Source organism: Balaenoptera ricei, chromosome 17, assembly GCF_028023285.1.
Source record: "Balaenoptera ricei isolate mBalRic1 chromosome 17, mBalRic1.hap2, whole genome shotgun sequence".
Taxonomy (NCBI): domain Eukaryota; kingdom Metazoa; phylum Chordata; class Mammalia; order Artiodactyla; family Balaenopteridae; genus Balaenoptera; species Balaenoptera ricei.
The window spans coordinates 71,311,660-71,330,343 of record NC_082655.1 but is presented as its reverse complement, the minus strand read 5'-3'; the positions used below and the strand labels follow the sequence as shown (position 1 = coordinate 71,330,343).

The following is an 18,684-nucleotide window of genomic DNA, read 5'->3' as shown; positions in this document are numbered from 1 at the left end:
AAACTAGTGTTTTTTACTGAATTTAACTCTCAGTGGGACCTGAAACACTTGAATTTCTTCTCACTAGGTACATCTTGCTTTAATTCCATGTGTGTCATGTGAATCTAATTTTTTTTAAAAAAGACCTTATATTGCCTGGAAGAACTTGATACATTAAAAAAATCAATAAAATCAAAACTAAAAGTATAAATGCCCATGTAAAGAAAGTTTTACAAAGCTTTATTTTTACATACAAATTTCCTTAAAGCAGTACACTTTTTCTCTGATTTTCTACATAGAGAGGTAATGATTCTTTTCCCCTTAAAATGTATCTCCTAAAATGGAGCCCTGCCTTCTAGCTCAACTCTTTCAGTCTGCCTTAGGGTTTTCACCCTATTTTTTCATTCATTGGTAAGGTCAGGGTGACTGATTTTCCATGTATTGCCTCTCTTTTTCCATTTCTTACCTACCAGTCTTCTAGTGCATTTATCTTAAGCTAAAATTTTCCCTTTTTTCCCACCAATCACAAGATTACTTTTTCTTCTGAAAATGTAACTGGATATCTGAAATGTCTGTGTCCTAATAAACTATCCTTCCACTTGGAATATTTAAACATGAGAAAATGGATACTTACGCAACTCATATTTTCACGTTAAAGTCCTTATCGGAAGAGAACAGATTAGAAAAGAACCTTGGGAAACAGGCTAGTCCCGAAGCCATCAGTAATGAGGAGGCTTGGAGCTAGGCTTCAAGGTGGGCTTGATAAGAAGGGGGCAGGGCAAGAGGAAGCACAGCTTTGAAAGTGACCTCTGCTGTTGTAACTTACAAAATAAACACACTTAGGAATGAAGAGACAAAAGACACAACTAAGTGGTAAAGGGTACAGCAGACCAGGTAAGTGCTGAAAGAGTTTAAATGGTTAGGGAAGATTGGCAACAGCCCAAGTGGGCAGGGAAGGCTCCGTGGAATAGCCTTGAAGAATAGATAGAATTTGGTCATTTGATAAAAGAATGCATTTACTGAAGACTAAAGATGTCAATTCAACTAAAAATAAGAATGTCAGATCAATAAGAAGAGCAGGACAGGTTACAGAGAATATTGAGAACACAAGAATAATTTAGATTTGACACAATAAAAGTCACTAAAGGCTTAAAGCTAGGAGAGTAGAAAATAAAAATATATAATTATTTTGGCAACTATTTGGTCACTAAGAAGGACCTCTGAGATTTAAATCTCAAACCTGGGGACGTCCCTGGCGGTCCAATGGTTAAGACTCCGCGCTTCCACTGCAGGGGGCACGGGTTCAATCCCTGGTCGGGGAATTAAGATCCTGCATGACAACGCAGCACAGCCAAAAACAAAACAAAACAAAACAAAAAAACCCCAAACCTGACACTTATTTGTTATATTTAACTCCAGTTATTGTATTTTCAACCTTCAGTTTCCTCTGTAAAATGAGTACTAAAATCCCAGCTCACTGGACCGTTGGGATGATTAAAGGAGATTACACAAGTAAAAGCCCCAGTACATGGCCTGGAATGTAGTTAACACTCAAGTAATGTTAAATGTTACTAAGAAGCAGGTGGCAGTAATCCAGAAGTACAATAATTAATCCAAACAAGAGAAGACTCAAAATACCAAATACCCATCCCCTCGACATGGAAATACTACTATCATTGTTAATTTACCATCATATCTCATTCGTAAACACTCCCCAAATGTTCGGCACACACAGTATTACACTCCATAGTGTGGCAAACACTAAGAAAACCTAAGAAATACTCCCTCCCCTTACAGATCTTGATCTCAGTAAGAAGTAATATACTTATGGAGAGTAACGGACCATAAATGACAGGTCCCAAACCTAAGTAAGTACCATAGCAGTTAAGAGAAAGAAAGAATCATGGGGTGAAAAATGACCACAGGGGTGTAATGGATTTGAATAAAAAGCAGTGGGAAATACTGTTGTACAGTGTGCAAGTTGCAAATATTTTTAAAGAAATGGGCATATCTCTTTAACGTGTTAAAGAACTTCTGTAACTCCAGTAAGAAAAACCAAATCCTTCTCCCCCTACCGAAAAATGAAAAAGGACAGAGAAAACTCACAGAAAAAAATACTCAAACAGCTCTTAAATTCATAAAAAGCTCACTCTCAATCTTCAGAGATCCATTTTTTTAGACCACAAAGGGCTAAAAATGAGATAACACAGTTGGAGAGAATGAAGGAAAGCAGGAAACCTCATATCCTGCTGGTGAGAGAGGAAACTGGAATAATTTCTAAGGAAGCAGGAACTATCTAAATTAAAAGCCCTCACAGCCTTTGACGTAGCAATTCTACATCTAGGAATCCATTCTACAGATATATTTACGTAGCAACATTTGTAGAAGCAAAGGATTATAATCAAAACACTGGTTAAATAAACAGTGGAACATTAGAATGTTAACAGTGTGAAGCTGTGAAAGAAGGAAGCTACTTTATACAGGGATATAGAGTAATTTCTTTCTTTTTTTTTTTTTTAGAGTAATTTCTAAGAAACTTTTTTTTTTTTTTCTAAGATACACTTTAAGTGAAAAGAGTGGGGTCCAGGGCATTATCTTACTTGTGTGGGACAAAAACATGAAAAAGTTGGTAAATGTATAGACTATCCTTGATGGGCACACAAACTTCGTAGCAATGGCTGTCCCTGGTGAGGGGAACCATGTGACTAAGGTTCAAAGGAAGAGTCACTCATCACTGGATACCTATCTTGAACATGTTAAAAAACTCAAAGTGTATACTTCCTACCAATCAAAACAAGTGAGAACAAAATAAATCAAAACATTCACTGTTATCAATATTGTCCATCTGTAGGATGGACAGATGACTTGCGTCTTCTTTATGCATTTCTATAATTTTCGTAAGAAGATGTTTTAAAGGAGATGAGAGTGTAAAGGAGGAAATTCTAGATAAGAAAGAATATGAGCAAATCTAGAGGGTAGGCTGAATACAGAATATTTAGGTTATAATACACAGGCAAGCCTAAATAAAGCAGACTTTTTTTTTTAAGTTTTACAAACTTTATCGCACTGATTAAAATTCTAGGTCTCCGTTTCATATTTTTAAAAAACAGTTTCTGAAACGAGATATACAACTGTGCCTCACATATAGAAAGGCTGTGGTAATGCTGCAGAACGTATGAAAGATTAGGTTGGGGGCTAAGCTCTCATGGCATTTTTGGTGCTGGACAAAGCAGTACAAACTAATCCATAGGCCTCTGTTGACCTTAAAGCAGAAAAACGACAAAGGTACTGTTAAGATTAATCAGACACATCAGAATGTGGCTACTCTACAAGTAAAAGTAGCCAATTTCTGGCCACAGGCATGTTTCTTGTGGCTCAGGCAGTGTTTTAAGGTTCTGGAAAAGCAACAGAGTCCAGAAGCTCTGATTGTTAAAAGCCCACAATCCACGCGAGGAAGACGTGGTTTCCCTCTTTAGACAGGCTGGGCACTCTCCGTGTGTTTTCCTACGCTGTGGCCTAAACAGACTCACTTCTTTCACGTACCTAACTCTTCTGGCCTCCAGACAGAGTTCTGGATTGCTAACAGACACCCGAGTGAAGTCACCGGACTGGAACGCCGGTGGTGGGACACGGGAGGGCTCGGCAGGGGACCCAGGACGCAGGCTGCCCGCGAGAGGCGGAGGCTCGGCAACCAGGCCAGGCCACGCAGTCTAGTCCTGGCTTCACCACTTACTAGTTCTGCGACCTGGGACTAATGAGTTACTTAATTTCTGTCTCATTTTCCCCCATCTATAAAATGGAGACATAACAGTACCTACCTCACAGTTGTTAAGGATTAAATGAACAAATATTTGTAAAGCACTTAGCACAGTGCCTGGCACAGAATTAGTTTTTGTGAAATTTATTGCGTGACCTCAGTTCTAAGAGAAATAAAAATTCACGGACTTTACACTTGATAGGTACAGCAAAGGAGAGTGGAACTCTCAAGGATGACAGTAAATGGAGAGATTTAGAAGGTATCTACACAGAGGTACATGAAGACAAGAGATGAGTTCTTCAAGGGCCAACATTTAGACAAAAATCAAATAGCTGAGGACTTAGCTTCAAAAAAAAAAAACATACCTCTGACTGGATACAGAAAGATGAGTCACATAAAGTGTGACTAGAAAGGCACAGTGTCTTGCTTGAGAATCAAAGACGAGAAGAGAATCATGTCAAACTTCCAGTAATAATAATTCCATCTTATACTTGTACCAGTACTATATATATGTAATATTCTCCTAAAATAATTCTATAAGAATCAGGATATTATAAGTTAATTTTAACTTCATTCAATGGAGCATTATACCCCTTCCCCTGCTTTTTGAAAAAATAAAAACCAAATGACAAAATAAATGGGGGAATTTGCCTAGCATTAATCAGCCAGAAATAAACATGCCCAGAAAAGACAAAAAAATACAGCCTGACATTTTTCCTATTTGCCCAACGAGTTAAATAGTACCCTCCATTTATTTTTTACTGATTAAAAAAAAAAAATCTTTGTTCATTCTCTTAAAAAAATATTTGAGCACTAAATACTAGCTAGGTGCTGCTACAGACTTCCTCGGTTCTCAAAGAGACAAGGAGGGGACAGACACTGGGAAATATAATTTTAATCTAATGCGATAAACACTGCAATGCATATATGTACAGGGGCACTGATCCAAAGCCAGGAAGAAGCAGGTGTGGTGCTGGGAAGGAGATGAATGGAAGACGCCCGGGAATAAGTCGGGTAATGCACTTGCAGGGAGTGAGGAGAAGGTGCCGGGCAGTGTGGATACAAACAGGCTTTCGCGAAATCAGTAATGCTTATACCACAAAAATGCAATATCCATTCAATTTTAATTATGTTACCTTTTATTATTTTACAATATATTTCAAAAAAATGCTGTTACAGTTGCCTTAACTGCTCTATATATAAGACCTGGAATCAAAGAACACTGAGAATTAGAACACACAAACATCAAGCTGTAATACCTACTTGTGCTGAACAATTACTATCAAAAGGATGTCGTTTTTTAAATAAGCAGATGTGTGGCAATGCAAAATAAAATACAAACCTGTTAGAACAGTAAACTTTGTTTCAATGGCTATAGAAAGGAGGTGGTTTTGTTTTGTTTTTTTTTTTTTTCAACACATCTGGTCTGGCAGCAAGTTGTACTATGCATTTAAAGTAATACATGCCCTGAAAGCTTATATTTTCAGTTGTGCGCATCACCTGAATCAGAGCCCAGGTGAAAAAATATTACTCTCCATACCCTCAACACCCCTCCCTCCATAAGGTCACAATGTTCTTGAACTCAAGATTCTTGTTGGCAAACTATTTTACAATAATTCTTCTCCAGTGACACTGGATGCTTTTAGTTTTCTCTAAAAGAGAAGCAATTTTCATTGCAAGGAAACCCTCCAGGGTCCAATTTTCACTTCACATTCTCCAAGGAGTAAAATAGCAGCTCTACATGTTGATGAAAAAAGTTTTCGATTTCCTCCTATTCATTGTTAATCATATTAGCATTAAACTTTATCTGGAGTTAGTTGGATTTCCAAAAGAAAATTTTTTGTTGCCAAATATTTCAGAAATTTAATAAATCATTACATATATGTAATTAGCTCTTAAATCTATACCAAAAATATATATGTATATATATTTATATTTATTTATCTTACCTTTGCTGAAGTCCTGTTTTTTTCTGGCAGAAAGTTTAAGTGGACGGACAAATGCTGGCTTTGTTTCTTTATAAGCAATAATTTGAGTCTTTCTTCTTTTCATTCAATATGACTGCATGTTCATAATAAGTTCACAAAAGGCAATACGAGGAAACACCTACTGAATAGGCATCTGCCAAGCAATTTTTTTTTTTTTTCTTAGCAGGGGATAGTGTGTAATCACAAAGTAAGGCCTAGAGACCATTTACAGTCACTCCGAATATTAGGGTGGACATAATTCTCAAGAGCTGATATAAACCAAACTGAACAGTAGTCAACGAGAACCACGTTTGGTCACATTCAAATAGTCTCCAATAACACTTTGCTGATATACATGTTTCCTTCTCGACTGATTTTGTGTTAATCTTTTAAAAATTATAACAAATAAGATTGCCAAGTTTTTGTAGAGTTGTATTTTTAAGGGTTTGTTACGTTGCAAGGAATATGTTTTAATTCACAAAATGTCACTAGTAACGTCCTTTCTATAAACATGGTTGGCAAAATAAAAAAGGCACAAAAGGGGAATTATGAGAAATGCTTTCAAAGCAAGTATCTTTCACGAGAAAGAAAGAGTACCAAAGCAAGTATCTTTCACGAGAAAAGGCAGAGAAAAGTGTTCAGTAATTCATGCACAACTTGAGCTAAAAAAAAACAAACAAACTTCTCTTCAGATAGGTCCTGAGGCTTGAGAAAACAAGTTTTCCTAATCACGTGCTTTGTGTAAAATAAAATGTAAAGCTGCACAAATACATGTTTGGTTTAACAGTGGACCCATATTTTTTAAAAAGTGAGGCAATTTAAACAAAGGAAAACAAAACCAAAACACCTTCATAAACAAAGCAATTCCACCTGTAGCCTCTGTCCTTTTTACCACTTAGTGGGGTAAAATGTCCAGTAAAATGTAAAATGCAGCATTCTTAATCATGTAATCTAGAAACTTTTCATGATAACTTATCGCAAATTGCACTTGACAGTTCACCACAACAATGGAAAACTGGCCCCTTGTTCGTTCACACAGTCCTTGAGCCCCAAACTGAAGTCACCAGTAGAACGATCTGGATAAAAAGTTTGCAGCTGTGCTCAGCCAGCTAGCTCCACCCTCTGGGTGTGAGCCCACCCGGGACACTGCTTTGTCCTGCTCCTTTGTGGGACTCTCGTCCTCAGGCAGGTAGTCGGGCAGCTCTGTGTTCTGTTCTACTTCCACAGGCGTGTCTTGGAATGGGACCAGCATCTGATGCAGAGAGCATGTTAAGAGTTGTTACAAAGTCAACCTAATTGATACAGGTACATGTCATACGTTAAAAGTCAGCTTTACTTCTCATTCTAATCACCATATTTATTCTCAGAGGTTATATTCCTTTAAAGAGTATCCTCTTCTATGAAGGTAGGCCCAATTGTTGAGCACTATGTAAGAACATAGAAGAAGGAAGAAGTACACACGAAAATTCTGATGCTTTTCTCCTGAGGCTCCAGGAATAAATGTTCAACCTCTATTTAAAGATGACAAAAACAAGCATCTGGCTGCTAGGGGGCCCTGAAGGCCCAATGAACCTCCTTTCTATGGAAACTCAAAGGAGCTAAAGCCATATAGATTCCTTTTCCCTATCACAAAGCTAGTGGGAAGAGTAGCAAGATGCAAAGATTATCACTATATATACTTGCCCAACAGTGGGATTGGATCTTTATTTTTGGACTGGCAAAACCAATTAAGGGTTAGAAAGTATTTAAAAACCAATGCAAGGAAACCACATATCCTTTATTTCCACATAAAATCAGCAAGACATCTCCACTGAGATCAAGAACAGAGTCTGAGAGATTCTGAAATCCGCCAAAGATCTCTCCATATTTCTAAAAGCATTAACTGTTAACCAAGAAACATTAGGATAATCTGACTCAGCCACATCGCTATATACTCAGCAGCTATTAGTCTAGAAATACTAGCAATCTGCTGGCCACAAGGGATAATCAAGAGGGAGTCAAGCATAAAGTAAACTAAATAGAGCTTTTACCTCTTCTCCACTTTCGCTTTTCACAACTTGCTGAGCCTTCATAACCTTGGTTGATGCTATTGCTGATGCCAAAGCCTAGGCCAGGATAAAAAGACAACAATTTTGAACACTGATGTGTTTACCCGTAACCTCAAGCATATTTAGCCATTTAAAATACCAACCTCTGCTTTCAGATCTGAACGGATTCGCACCACACATCTTTGAACAGCCATTTGAAAAGTAAAGCTAATAACGCCTTTAATTTTTAACAAAGCCTCTTCACACAGGTTTCTCCGAGACTGAAAAAGTAAAAGCAAATTGTTATTAAAACTAGCAAAATAATAAGGGAAAAAATCAAATCAAACAACACTGAACTAGTCTTTATATTTGGGGGAAAGGAGGGAACACAGGGCCAGGGAAAGCAAATGTCCCTATTTCAATTCTACAATCACATATTTGAGGGCACAGAAAGGGTGGTGCTTAGTCAAGTTTACGAAAATGTATAAGATCCAACAAAACAGTAATTCCTGCTAGATTTTTTTCAAGCTTCATTACTAATATTTAATTTTAATCATTTTAATCAGAAATAAATTTGCCAATGTTAATTTAAATCTTAAACCAAACAGAATGGAAGAATACAGAAAACATGCTGGAAAGCAGAGTTTCCTCAAGCTCAAGGGTGGGCAAACTATGGTCCAACAGCTGTTTTTGTAAATAAAGTTTTATTGGAAACACCCACACCTATCTGTTTACATATTGTCCAAGTCTAGTTTCACCCTCTAGCAGAGTTAGTAGTCATAACAGAGACCATATGCCTGCAAAACCTGAAGTGTTTACTATCCGGCCCTTTAAAGAAAGGGTTTACTGACCCCTGCTCTAGCTTAAAAACCTCCAGGGATAAATTCTAACAGACTGAAGTTAGAATTAGTGAGCATTCAGTGTACGAGTCACTATTTTTTAAATCACTTGGTATTTATATCACCGCATCCCTCATTTATGGCATTCTCGGTGGTTACCACTGCATTCTCAAGGGTTATCAATATCCACTTTTTGGTTCTCATTTTCCTCCGACAACACAATATAACATATGCCCTTCAATGCTTCTTTGACTTCTTAATAATACACTACCCTGGTGTTCTGCTTACACCACTGAGTATTTCGTCTCTGTCTCATTTTATCTCCAAGGTCCAGTGCTAAAACTAAGTGATTTTCTTTCTACTTCATCCCTCAGTAGACTATTCAGATCACTTCAACCATCACTACCATGTAGAAGCACAGACGTCTACCTCCAATATGATTTTATTTTCATTTGTCTACAAACACATCCACGTGGATAACAAGTGGTCATCTTAAACACAAGATCCAAAGAGAAAATGAATTAAAAAGTAACTACAGTTCTCCCCATCCCTCCCTCCTCCTCCAGCCCATACATCAAATCAACATCTCTAAATTATCCTGTTTCTGTAATGAGACCAGACTCCGATTCAGTACTTCTGAGGGGGCAGGAATCAGCAAATGACACCAAGTCTCTGGGTCATAGCCTAGGAAGCACTGCCTTCTATTACCTGATTCATTCTTCTCTTCTATTGAATAAAATCAGTCTTCAAACTTATTCCCACATCCTTCAAAACAACTCACATCATTGTTTATCTCCTACTTAAAACTATTTTTCCACTTCTGCGTTTCAACACTACCCAGGCAAGAGTCTCGCATACAGTGGTGCACGGCAGTGCACAGACCCGCAGGGGCTCACGGACTGCACTGCCCCTTCTGCAAAGCCCCTTTGGTGGATTAGTGCCCAAAAGGTCCATGTTTATCTCTTCCACATATTCAACACCAGGTGAACTTAAAAGTGAACAGAAGGGGCTTCCCTGGCGGCGCAGTGGTTGAGAGTCTGCCTGCGGGTGCAGGGGACACGGGTTCAAGCCCTGGTCTGGGAGGATCCCACATGCCGCGGAGCGGCTGGGCCCGTGAGCCACAATTGCTGAGCCTGCGCGTCTGGAGCCTGTGCTCCGCAACAAGAGAGGCCGCGATGATGAGAGGCCCGCGCACCGCGATGAGGAGTGGCCCCCACTTGCCGCAACTGGGGAGGGCCCTCGCACAGAAGCGAAAACCCAACACAGCCATAAACAATTAATTAATTAATTAATTTAAAAAAAAAAGTGAACAGAAGTTTGCATAGCATATACAACATGAAAGTTAGGATACTACTAGTCTAATCTGTTTCCTTATTTTAAATGTGAGGAAACCAAAACATATAAACGTTAAGCAACTTGCCTGGTTTATCACAAGAGTCTGACGTTAAATTCCAACTATGTGTGACAGTGGAAAAACAGATTCATGAGGCCAATTCATCTTTATTTTAACACAAATTAACACATTTGCAACAGGTAAAGGTGGGGTGTCCAATTCCAAGATGTAAACGTGAGATCTTCAACAGAGCAAATAGGATCAAGAATTAGCTGCGAAGGATGAGTAACTTCTTGATGGGGATAGAGGGTCAAGATTAGGTTTTAAGAATCATAAGCAGATAAAATTAGGAGCTGGGCAAGGAGGTAGATGGGTCAAAGTTAAACTGCCTGGCAATTGCTAGGAGAAGAGTCGGGGCGGGGGAGAGAAGAGAGGGAGAAGGGAGGGGGAGGGGGAGGAAGGAGGAGAAAGGGAGGAGGAGGGAGGGAGGGAGGGAGGGGGAGGGGGAGAGAGAAAGAGTGTATGTGTATCAATTCAAAAGATGTAGATAGTAGCCTCTCTCCAATTTCTAAAGACTCCATAGTAGCATGATTTGCAGCTGAGGAAATAAAGCAAAGGGAAAAATGCTTGTGACAATCCAAAATCAGGAATATCTTTCTAAAAGCCTTGATACATACACTAAAATAATGTACACTGCTTTCATTACTAGTGAGAGTAGACATGTTTCCCTGCGTAGCTGTCCAAAGCAGCAGTTAAGAGCGGGGTTCTGCAGCTAGACCCACGCTGCCTAGATTCAAATCCCATGTCCTTCAATTACCACTTCTACTATACCAGGAAGCTATTTAAATTTGGTGTGCTTCTGTCTCCTCATCTGTAAACTGGACTATAAGTAGACCTTATAGTTTTATGAAAAATAAATGAGTTAACACACCAGAAGGGTACCTGCAAGTACTGCAATAAATGTTAGCTGATACTATTTACTGGAAATTACATCTCTTCCGGGAATTTCCCATTTTCCTGTTAGATTTTCTTTTGTTGATTTTTTTAATATGTATTTTTAATTTTTATTCTTTTTAATTGGAGTATAGTTGCTTTACAATGTTGTGTTAGTTTCTGCTGTACAATGAAGTGAATCAGCTCTATGTATACATATATCCCCTCCCTCTTGGACCTCCCTCCCACCCTCTCCCCCCATCCCACCCATCTAGGTCATCACAGAGCACCGAGCTGAGCTCCCTGTGCTATGCAGCAGGTTCCCACTAGCTATCTATTTTACACACGGTAATAAGGCCACTAACCTGATGTCAATTATTCATTACAAATACTTTCCTACTTGTTTTTACGTTTTAAGAATACATTTGACAAAGCAAAAACTTTACTGTTAAACTAGAGCTCTTTCCTAAAGCAATTTCTTCCACTGCCTTTATGCTTAAAGAAGCCTAGATTTCTTTAATTTCACAGTTTAATATTTTACATTTGACTTTTTAGTACACTTTGGATTTTTAGTATCTGATAAGATTCCCCCGCCCCTTCCCTTTCCATCCCTGCAAAACTGTCAGTTTTCTGGCACCATTTATTGAACAAACTATGTCTGATGCTTCCTTTATCATAGGATAAGTTCTAACATATACTAGAGTTTGTTTCAGGACTTTCTTTACTCTTTTTTTTAAATTTATTTATTATTATTTTTTTTGGCTGCGTTGGGTCTTCGTTGCTATGCACAGGCTTTCTCCAGTTGCAGAGAGCGGGGGCTACTCTTCATTGCAGTGTGTGGGCTTCTCATTGTGGTGGCTTCTCTTGTTGCGGAGCATGAGCTCTAGGCGCATGGGCTGCAGTAGTTGTGGCACGTGGGCTCAGTAGTTGTGGCTCGCAGGCTCCAGAGCGCAGGCTCAGCAGTTGCAGTGCGTGGGCTTAGCTGCTCCTCAGCATGTGGGACCTTTCCGGACCAGGGTTTGAACCCATGTCCCCTGCATTGGCAGGCGGATTCTTAACCACTGCACCACCAGGGAAGCCCCTGGACTTTCTTTACTCTTTTTTTTTTTTTGTCAAGACCACGTCGTTTTGATTATAGAAATTTAATAGTATATTTTAATATATGGCAGGACACATCCTTTTATTACTCTTAGGTATCTTCTTAGTTGTCTATGTGTGAAGGCTTGACATTCATGGCTCCCTTTCTTGGGAACATGCACTTCCACAGATATCCACTGGCTCACTCCTAAGTTTTGGTTAAATGTCAGTTTCTCCAAGAGGATTTTTAAACCATCCTATTTAAAACTATAATCCACCATCCCACCCCTCAGCAATCCCTAGCTACCTTCCCTTTATTTTTGTCCATGGAACTTACCACTTCTACTATAAAACTTGGCTTGTTGACTGTCTCCTCCAACTATGAGATTAGCTTAATGAAGTCAAACAGGATTTATGAGAACTTTTGCTTATTTTGGTCACTGCTGTATCCCTGGTGCCTAAAATAGTGCCTGGCACATACTAGGTGCCAGGTTATGCTGCCAAAACATTACAGTACAGTTTCAGAGTTAACTTGCCTTTTTTTTTTTTTTTGGATTTTAGCAATTACATTTTTAAGATATAGTGGCCTATATATTTTTTAATTAATTTATTTATTTATTTAGTTTTGGCTGCACTGGGTCTTCGTTGCTGCGCACGGGCTTTCTCTAGTTGTGGCGAGCGGGGGCTACTCTTCATTGCGGTGCACGGGCTTCTCATTGCGGTGGCTTCCCTTGTTGCAGAGCACGGGCTCTAGGCGTGCAGGCTTCAGTAGTTGTGGCACATGAGCTCAGTAGTTGTGGCTCGCAGGCTCAGTAGTTGTGGCACACGGGCTTAGCTGCTCCGCGGCATGTGGGATCTTCCCAGACCAGGACTCGAACCCATGTCCCCTGCACTGGCAGGTGGATTCTTAACCACTGCGCAACAAGGGAAGCCCCCTATGTGGCCTACATTTTTGTGTGTGTGAGCTTTGTTGGGTTTTATTATTTGGTTTCTGCTAGCTTTAAAAAGGAACTGTACTGTTTTCATTCATTAACATTAAACAAATGGTACTGGTGACAATTTATGTATCTTAATATCTTTCATTCAATTAATTTACATTTACCAGAACCTGCTTTCTAGAAACTTTTTGGGATCTTGTGGTCCCAGTTTCGATAAGATAGTTGTTAACTTATTTGGCAATGTCATGGATAATATGCATATGAAAAGTTTTCCCCAACCCCTGTTTACTGAATCCTAAATCCTGAGGGCTAGGTGCCCCAATACCACAATTAGAAAAAGCTGTGGTTAATCCAATGTAACCTACCTGGCACAGCTAAAGAGATAAGTGGTAATCCACCAGTTGCCACCCCTAAATATGTGAAGGTATATAACTTATCACTGCTCAAAATAACTTCAGGGAGACCTCCAATTCCAGTCAAGATGGAGTAACAGGGACCAGATTTACCCTCAAGGCTTAAACAACTGAAAATACAGACAAAATAAAATGAATAAAACAATGATTTCCAGGTGTTGGAAAGCAGACACCCCCGAGAGAAGGAAAGCAAATGAAGTGAGGTTCACCAGCACAGCAGCGTATTGCCTGGAAAATTTTTAGGCTGCAACTCACAAAGCAGGAAGCCAAGCAGAACCAACAGTCTCCCCAAGTTGAGGACACAAAGTCGAAAATTCAGGGAGGTCAAGGCAACTATAAATCATAGCACAGAGCATGAGAGGACACAGTTGCACAAAGGGGGCCCCTCAGAGAGAAGACACACACCAGAGATTGGCAATGGGTTCCCCTCTGGTTTTCAGCTGAGTGATGACGGGTGCACAAATGTGAGGAAACAACCAGGCTGGAAAGGAATAGAAGGAACCATCCTGCGGACTCACACAGGGCTGGGAATACTTCCTGTCCCCATCAGCCAAAGCAGAGAAAACTGATATACACAGGGCATAGACAGAGAACCCAGAAGAGTATGGCCTCAGTAGTGTAGTAAAATTATCCCTAGGTTAAACGGTGCTGTAGTCTGCCTACCAGAGCTTAAAGGCAAGCCTCAAAAACATCCAATGTTTGCAAGTAACTTAACTGATCCAGAACAAAATTCAAGAATATTTAAAGGCTTTGCATACAAATATATGCTGTATCCCAATATGTAAAATTTGTAATATCTGGCATCCAATCAAAAATTATGAGGCATGCAAAGAAGCAAGAAAATACAACCTATAACTAGAAAAACCAACCTACAGAAACACACTCAAAAATAACACAGATGACTGAATTAGTTGACGAAGACATTAAACAGTTATTCTAACCATATTCTGTATGTTCAAGTAGACAAAGTATAAACTGTTAAGGAGATATAAAAAAGGCTCAAATCAAACTTGTAGAGATAAATAAAATAATGTCTATGGTGAAAAAAAACACTGGTTGAGATTAACAGCAAAGTAAATAAATACCAGTAGAAGAAAAATTTAGCAAATATAGCAACAGAAACCATCCAATATGAAAGAGAAAAAAAGACTGAAAATGAAATTAACAGAGTATCAGTGAGCAATGGGACAACTTCACATGGTTGAATATGTCACAGGAATCCCTGAAAGACAGAAAGAATACTTGAAAAATTAATGGAAAAAATTGCCCAAATTTGCTGCAAACTATAAACCCAGAGATCCAAGAATAAACATGAAGAAAATGATACCAAGGCACATCATAAACAAACTGATCAAAAGCAATAATAAAAGAGAAACTATTAAAACAGGCAGAGGGAAAAAATAAGATACATTACATATAGAAGAACAAAAAAAAGAATGACAGAATTCTGAATAGAAACAATACAAGGGAGAAGACAGTGGGACAATATTCATAAAGTATGGTAAGAAAATGAACTGTCATCTAGAGTTCTATACACATAAAAATATCTTTCAAAAGAAAAATACAATAAGGACTTTTCCAGATACACAAAACTCAAAGAGTTAGAGACTTCAATATCCATCTGACTTTTTTTTTTTTTTAATTAATTAATTAATTTTTTGGCTGCATGGGGTCTTCATTGCTGTGCACGGGCTTTCTCTAGTTGTGGCGAGCGAGGTCTGCTCTTAGTTGCGGTGCACGGGCTTCTCATTGCGGTGGCTTCTCTTGTTGCAGAGCACGGGCTCTAGGCACGCGGGCTTCAGTAGTTGCGGCATGCAGGCTCAGTAGTTGTGGCTCGCGGGCTCTAGAGCGCAGGCTCAGTAGTTGTGGCTCACGGGCTTAGTTGCTCTGTGGCATGTGGGATTTTCCCAGACCAGGGCTCAAACCCATGTCCCCTGCATTGGCAGGAGGATTCTTAACCACTGCGCCACCATGGAAGCCCATCTGATTTTCAAAAATAGATAGAACAGCTGGACAGGAGATCAACAAGGAAGACGACGACTTAACACTGTAAACCAACTAAACCTAACAGACACTTGTAGAACACTCCAACCAAAGGTATATACATTCTCAAGTCAACATGGAACATTCGCCAGGATAGACCTTTAGGCCACAAGACAAGCCCCAGCAAGTGTAAAAGGATTGAAATCATGCATATGAAATGAGATCAGAAATCGGTAACAGAAGGAAATTTGGGAAATTTATAAATATATGGAAATTAAACAACAAACTCCTTAACAACCAACGGGTCAAACAAGAAATCACCAAAAAAATTAGAAAATACTTTCAGATGAATGAAACGAACAACTACATACCAAATCTGATGGTATGCAGAGACAGCAGTACTTAGAGGGGAATTTATAGCTATAATAACTACATTAAAGTAGAAGAAAATCTCAAACCAATTACCTAATATTCCATTTAAGAAACAAGAAAAAAGGGCTTCCCTGATGGCGCAGTGGTTAAGAATCCGCCTGCCAATGCAGGGGACACGGGTTCGAGCCATGGTCCGGGAAGATCCCACATGCCGCGGAGCAACTAAGCCCGTGCGCCACAACTACTGAACCTGCGCTCTAGAGCCCATGATCCACAACTACTCAGCCCGTGAGCCCGTGTGCCTAGAGCCCGTGCTCTGCAACAAGAGAAGCCACCGCAATGAGAAGCCTGCTTGCTGCAACTAGAGAAAGCCCACGTGCAGCAACAAAGACCCAACACAGCCAAAAAAAAAAAAAAAAGAAACAAGAAAAAGAAGAGCAAACTAAACCCAAAGCAAACGGAAGGAAGGAAATAATAGATTAGAGCCGGGGAAAAAAAGAAATAGAGAATGGGGGAGGGGTGGATAGAAAAATCGATGAGGGCTTCCCTGGTGGCGCAGTGGTTGAGAATCTGCCTGCCAATGCAGGGGACACGGGTTCGAGCCCTGGTCTGGGAAGATCCCACATGCCGCGAAGCAACTAGGCCCGTGAGCCACAATTACTGAGCCTGCGCGTCTGGAGCCTGTGCTCCGCAACAGGAGAGGCCGCGATAGTGAGAGGCCCGCGCACCGTGATGAAGAGTGGCCCCCACTTGCCGCAACTAGAGGAAGCCCTCTCACAGAAACGAAGACCCAACACAGCCAAATAAATAAATAAATAAATAAATAATAATTAAAGGTGCTAATAATTTAAAAAAAAAAAAAAAAAAAAAAAAAAAAAAAAAAAAAAATAAAAAAATAAATGCTAATTTCAAAAAAAAAAAAAAAAAAAAAAAAAAAGAAAAATCGATGAAACCACAAGTTGGTACTTTGGAAAGAGCAACAAAATTGATAAACCTTTGGCTAGACTGACCAAGAAAAGAGAGGAAGAAGACTCAAATTACTAAGAGCAGGAATAAAAGAGGATATATTACGACCAGTCTTACCAAAAGAAAAGGATTATAAGCGAATATTATGAACAACTGTATGCCAACACATCAGATAACCTCTATGAAATGATATATTCTTCAAAAGACAAAACCATGAACTGACTCAAGAAAATATGAATAAACCTATACAACAAGTGAAGCAACTGAATTAATAATCAGAACATTTCCCACAAAGAAAAGCCTAGGACCAAATGGCTTCACTGGTGAATTCTACTAAATGTTTAAAGAAGAGTAACACCTATCCTTCACAAACTCATCCAGACACTTCCCAACTCCTCTCATGAAGCCAGGATTACCCTGATACCAAAACCAGAAAAAGACAGCACGAGGGAAAAAAAAAGACTACAAACCAATATCCTGTATGAATACAGATGCAAAATGCCTCAATAATATATCTGCAAACTGAATCCAGAAGCACATTAAAAAGATTATGTACCATGACCAATTGGGATTTATCCTAGGAATGAAGGGTTGGTTCAACATATGAAAATCAACTGATGCAATACCTGATATTAACAGAACTGACTCATCTCAAGAATAAAGACAGGGCTTCCCTGGTGGCACAGTGGTTGAGAATCCGCCTGCCAATGCAGGGGACACGGGTTCAAGCCCTGGTCTGGGAAGATCCCACATGCCGCGGAGCAACTAGGCCCCTGAGCCACAACTACTGAGCCTGCGCGTCTGGAGCCTGTGCTCCGCAACAAGAGAGGCCACGATAGTGAGAGGCCCGCACACCGCGATGAAGAGTGGCCCCTGCTCACCGCAACTAGAGAAAGCCCTCGCACAGAAACGAAGACCCAACACAGCCAAAAATAAATAAATAAATTTATTTTAAAAAAAGAAAAAAAAATAAAGACAAATAATAAGCAATTTTTTAAAAAAATGGATAAAGAATGAACAGACATTTCTCCAGAAGAGAAAATCTGTGATAAATTAAAGACATACACAATAAACCCTAAGTCAACCACTAAAAATGGCCAATAAGCACGTGAAAAGATACCATCATTGTAATTAGGTAAATGCAAATCAAAATCACAATAAGATACCACTTCACACCCACTAGAATAGCTATTTTTTTTAAGAAATGGAAAATAAGAAATGTTGGCAGGGATGTGGAGAAACTTGACCCCTCACACCTTGCTGATGGGAATGTAAAATGCAGCGGCCACTGTGGAAAACAGTCTGGCAGTTGCTCGAAAAGCTAAACGTATCATCCAGCAATTCTACCCTTAAGAATATACCCAAGAGAACTGAGGACATATATCCACACAAAAACCTGTACATAAATGTTCACAGTAGAATTATTCATAATAGCCAAAAGGTGGAAATAAGCCAAATGTCCATCCTCAGCAGACCTATACTACTTACTATAAGAAATGTTAATGGAGTCCTTCAGGCAGAAGGAAAATGATATTAGATGAAAATCTATATTTACACAAAGGAATAAAGAGCCCCAGAAATGGTAAATACGTGGGTAGACAGAAAATATTCTTATTTTTTAATGTCTTTAAATACTTGTAAATGGTTAAGATGGATGGTAATTCTATGCTAAGTGTAATTTACCACAAAAAAATTTTTTTAATCAAAAAAAAGAATATTTAATGTAATAACAAAGTAATTTGGGGTTTATAACATATGCAGAAGTAAAACATATAACAAGAACACAAAGGCAGAGATAAGGCAGATGAAAGTATAGTGTTATAAGTGTCTCATGCATGAAGTGATTAGTGTTAATTGAAGCTAGACTGATAAGTTAAAGATACAGAAAATAAACCCTAAATAAAATTGAAAAAAAAAAAAGATACACAAAATAAACCCTAAATCAACCAATATAAAAGAAAGGAAGGAAGGAAAGAGAAATAAGGCAAATAAGCCAACAAAGGAGATAAAATACAATCATAAAAAACTTTCAATTAGTCCAAAAGGCAGAAAAAGAGGAAAAGAGAACAAGGAACACATGGGACAAACAGAAAGCAATTA

At 39.0% G+C, this 18,684-nt stretch overlaps 1 protein-coding gene across 1 annotated transcript in view; it reads right to left on the bottom strand.

Moving 5' to 3' along the window:
- Window positions 1-4,841: 4,841 nt before the first annotated feature.
- Window positions 4,842-18,684, bottom strand: part of ARMC1 (armadillo repeat containing 1) — a 35,402-nt gene continuing 21,559 nt past the window's right edge. The window contains exons 5-7 of the mRNA XM_059901328.1: window positions 7,895-8,011; window positions 7,734-7,808; window positions 4,842-6,955 (exon numbers count right to left, since the gene is read on the bottom strand). Of these exons, the coding sequence (XP_059757311.1) occupies window positions 6,764-6,955; window positions 7,734-7,808; window positions 7,895-8,011 (384 nt within the window). The 3' untranslated portion in view covers window positions 4,842-6,763. The remainder of the gene's footprint in view (window positions 6,956-7,733; window positions 7,809-7,894; window positions 8,012-18,684) is intronic.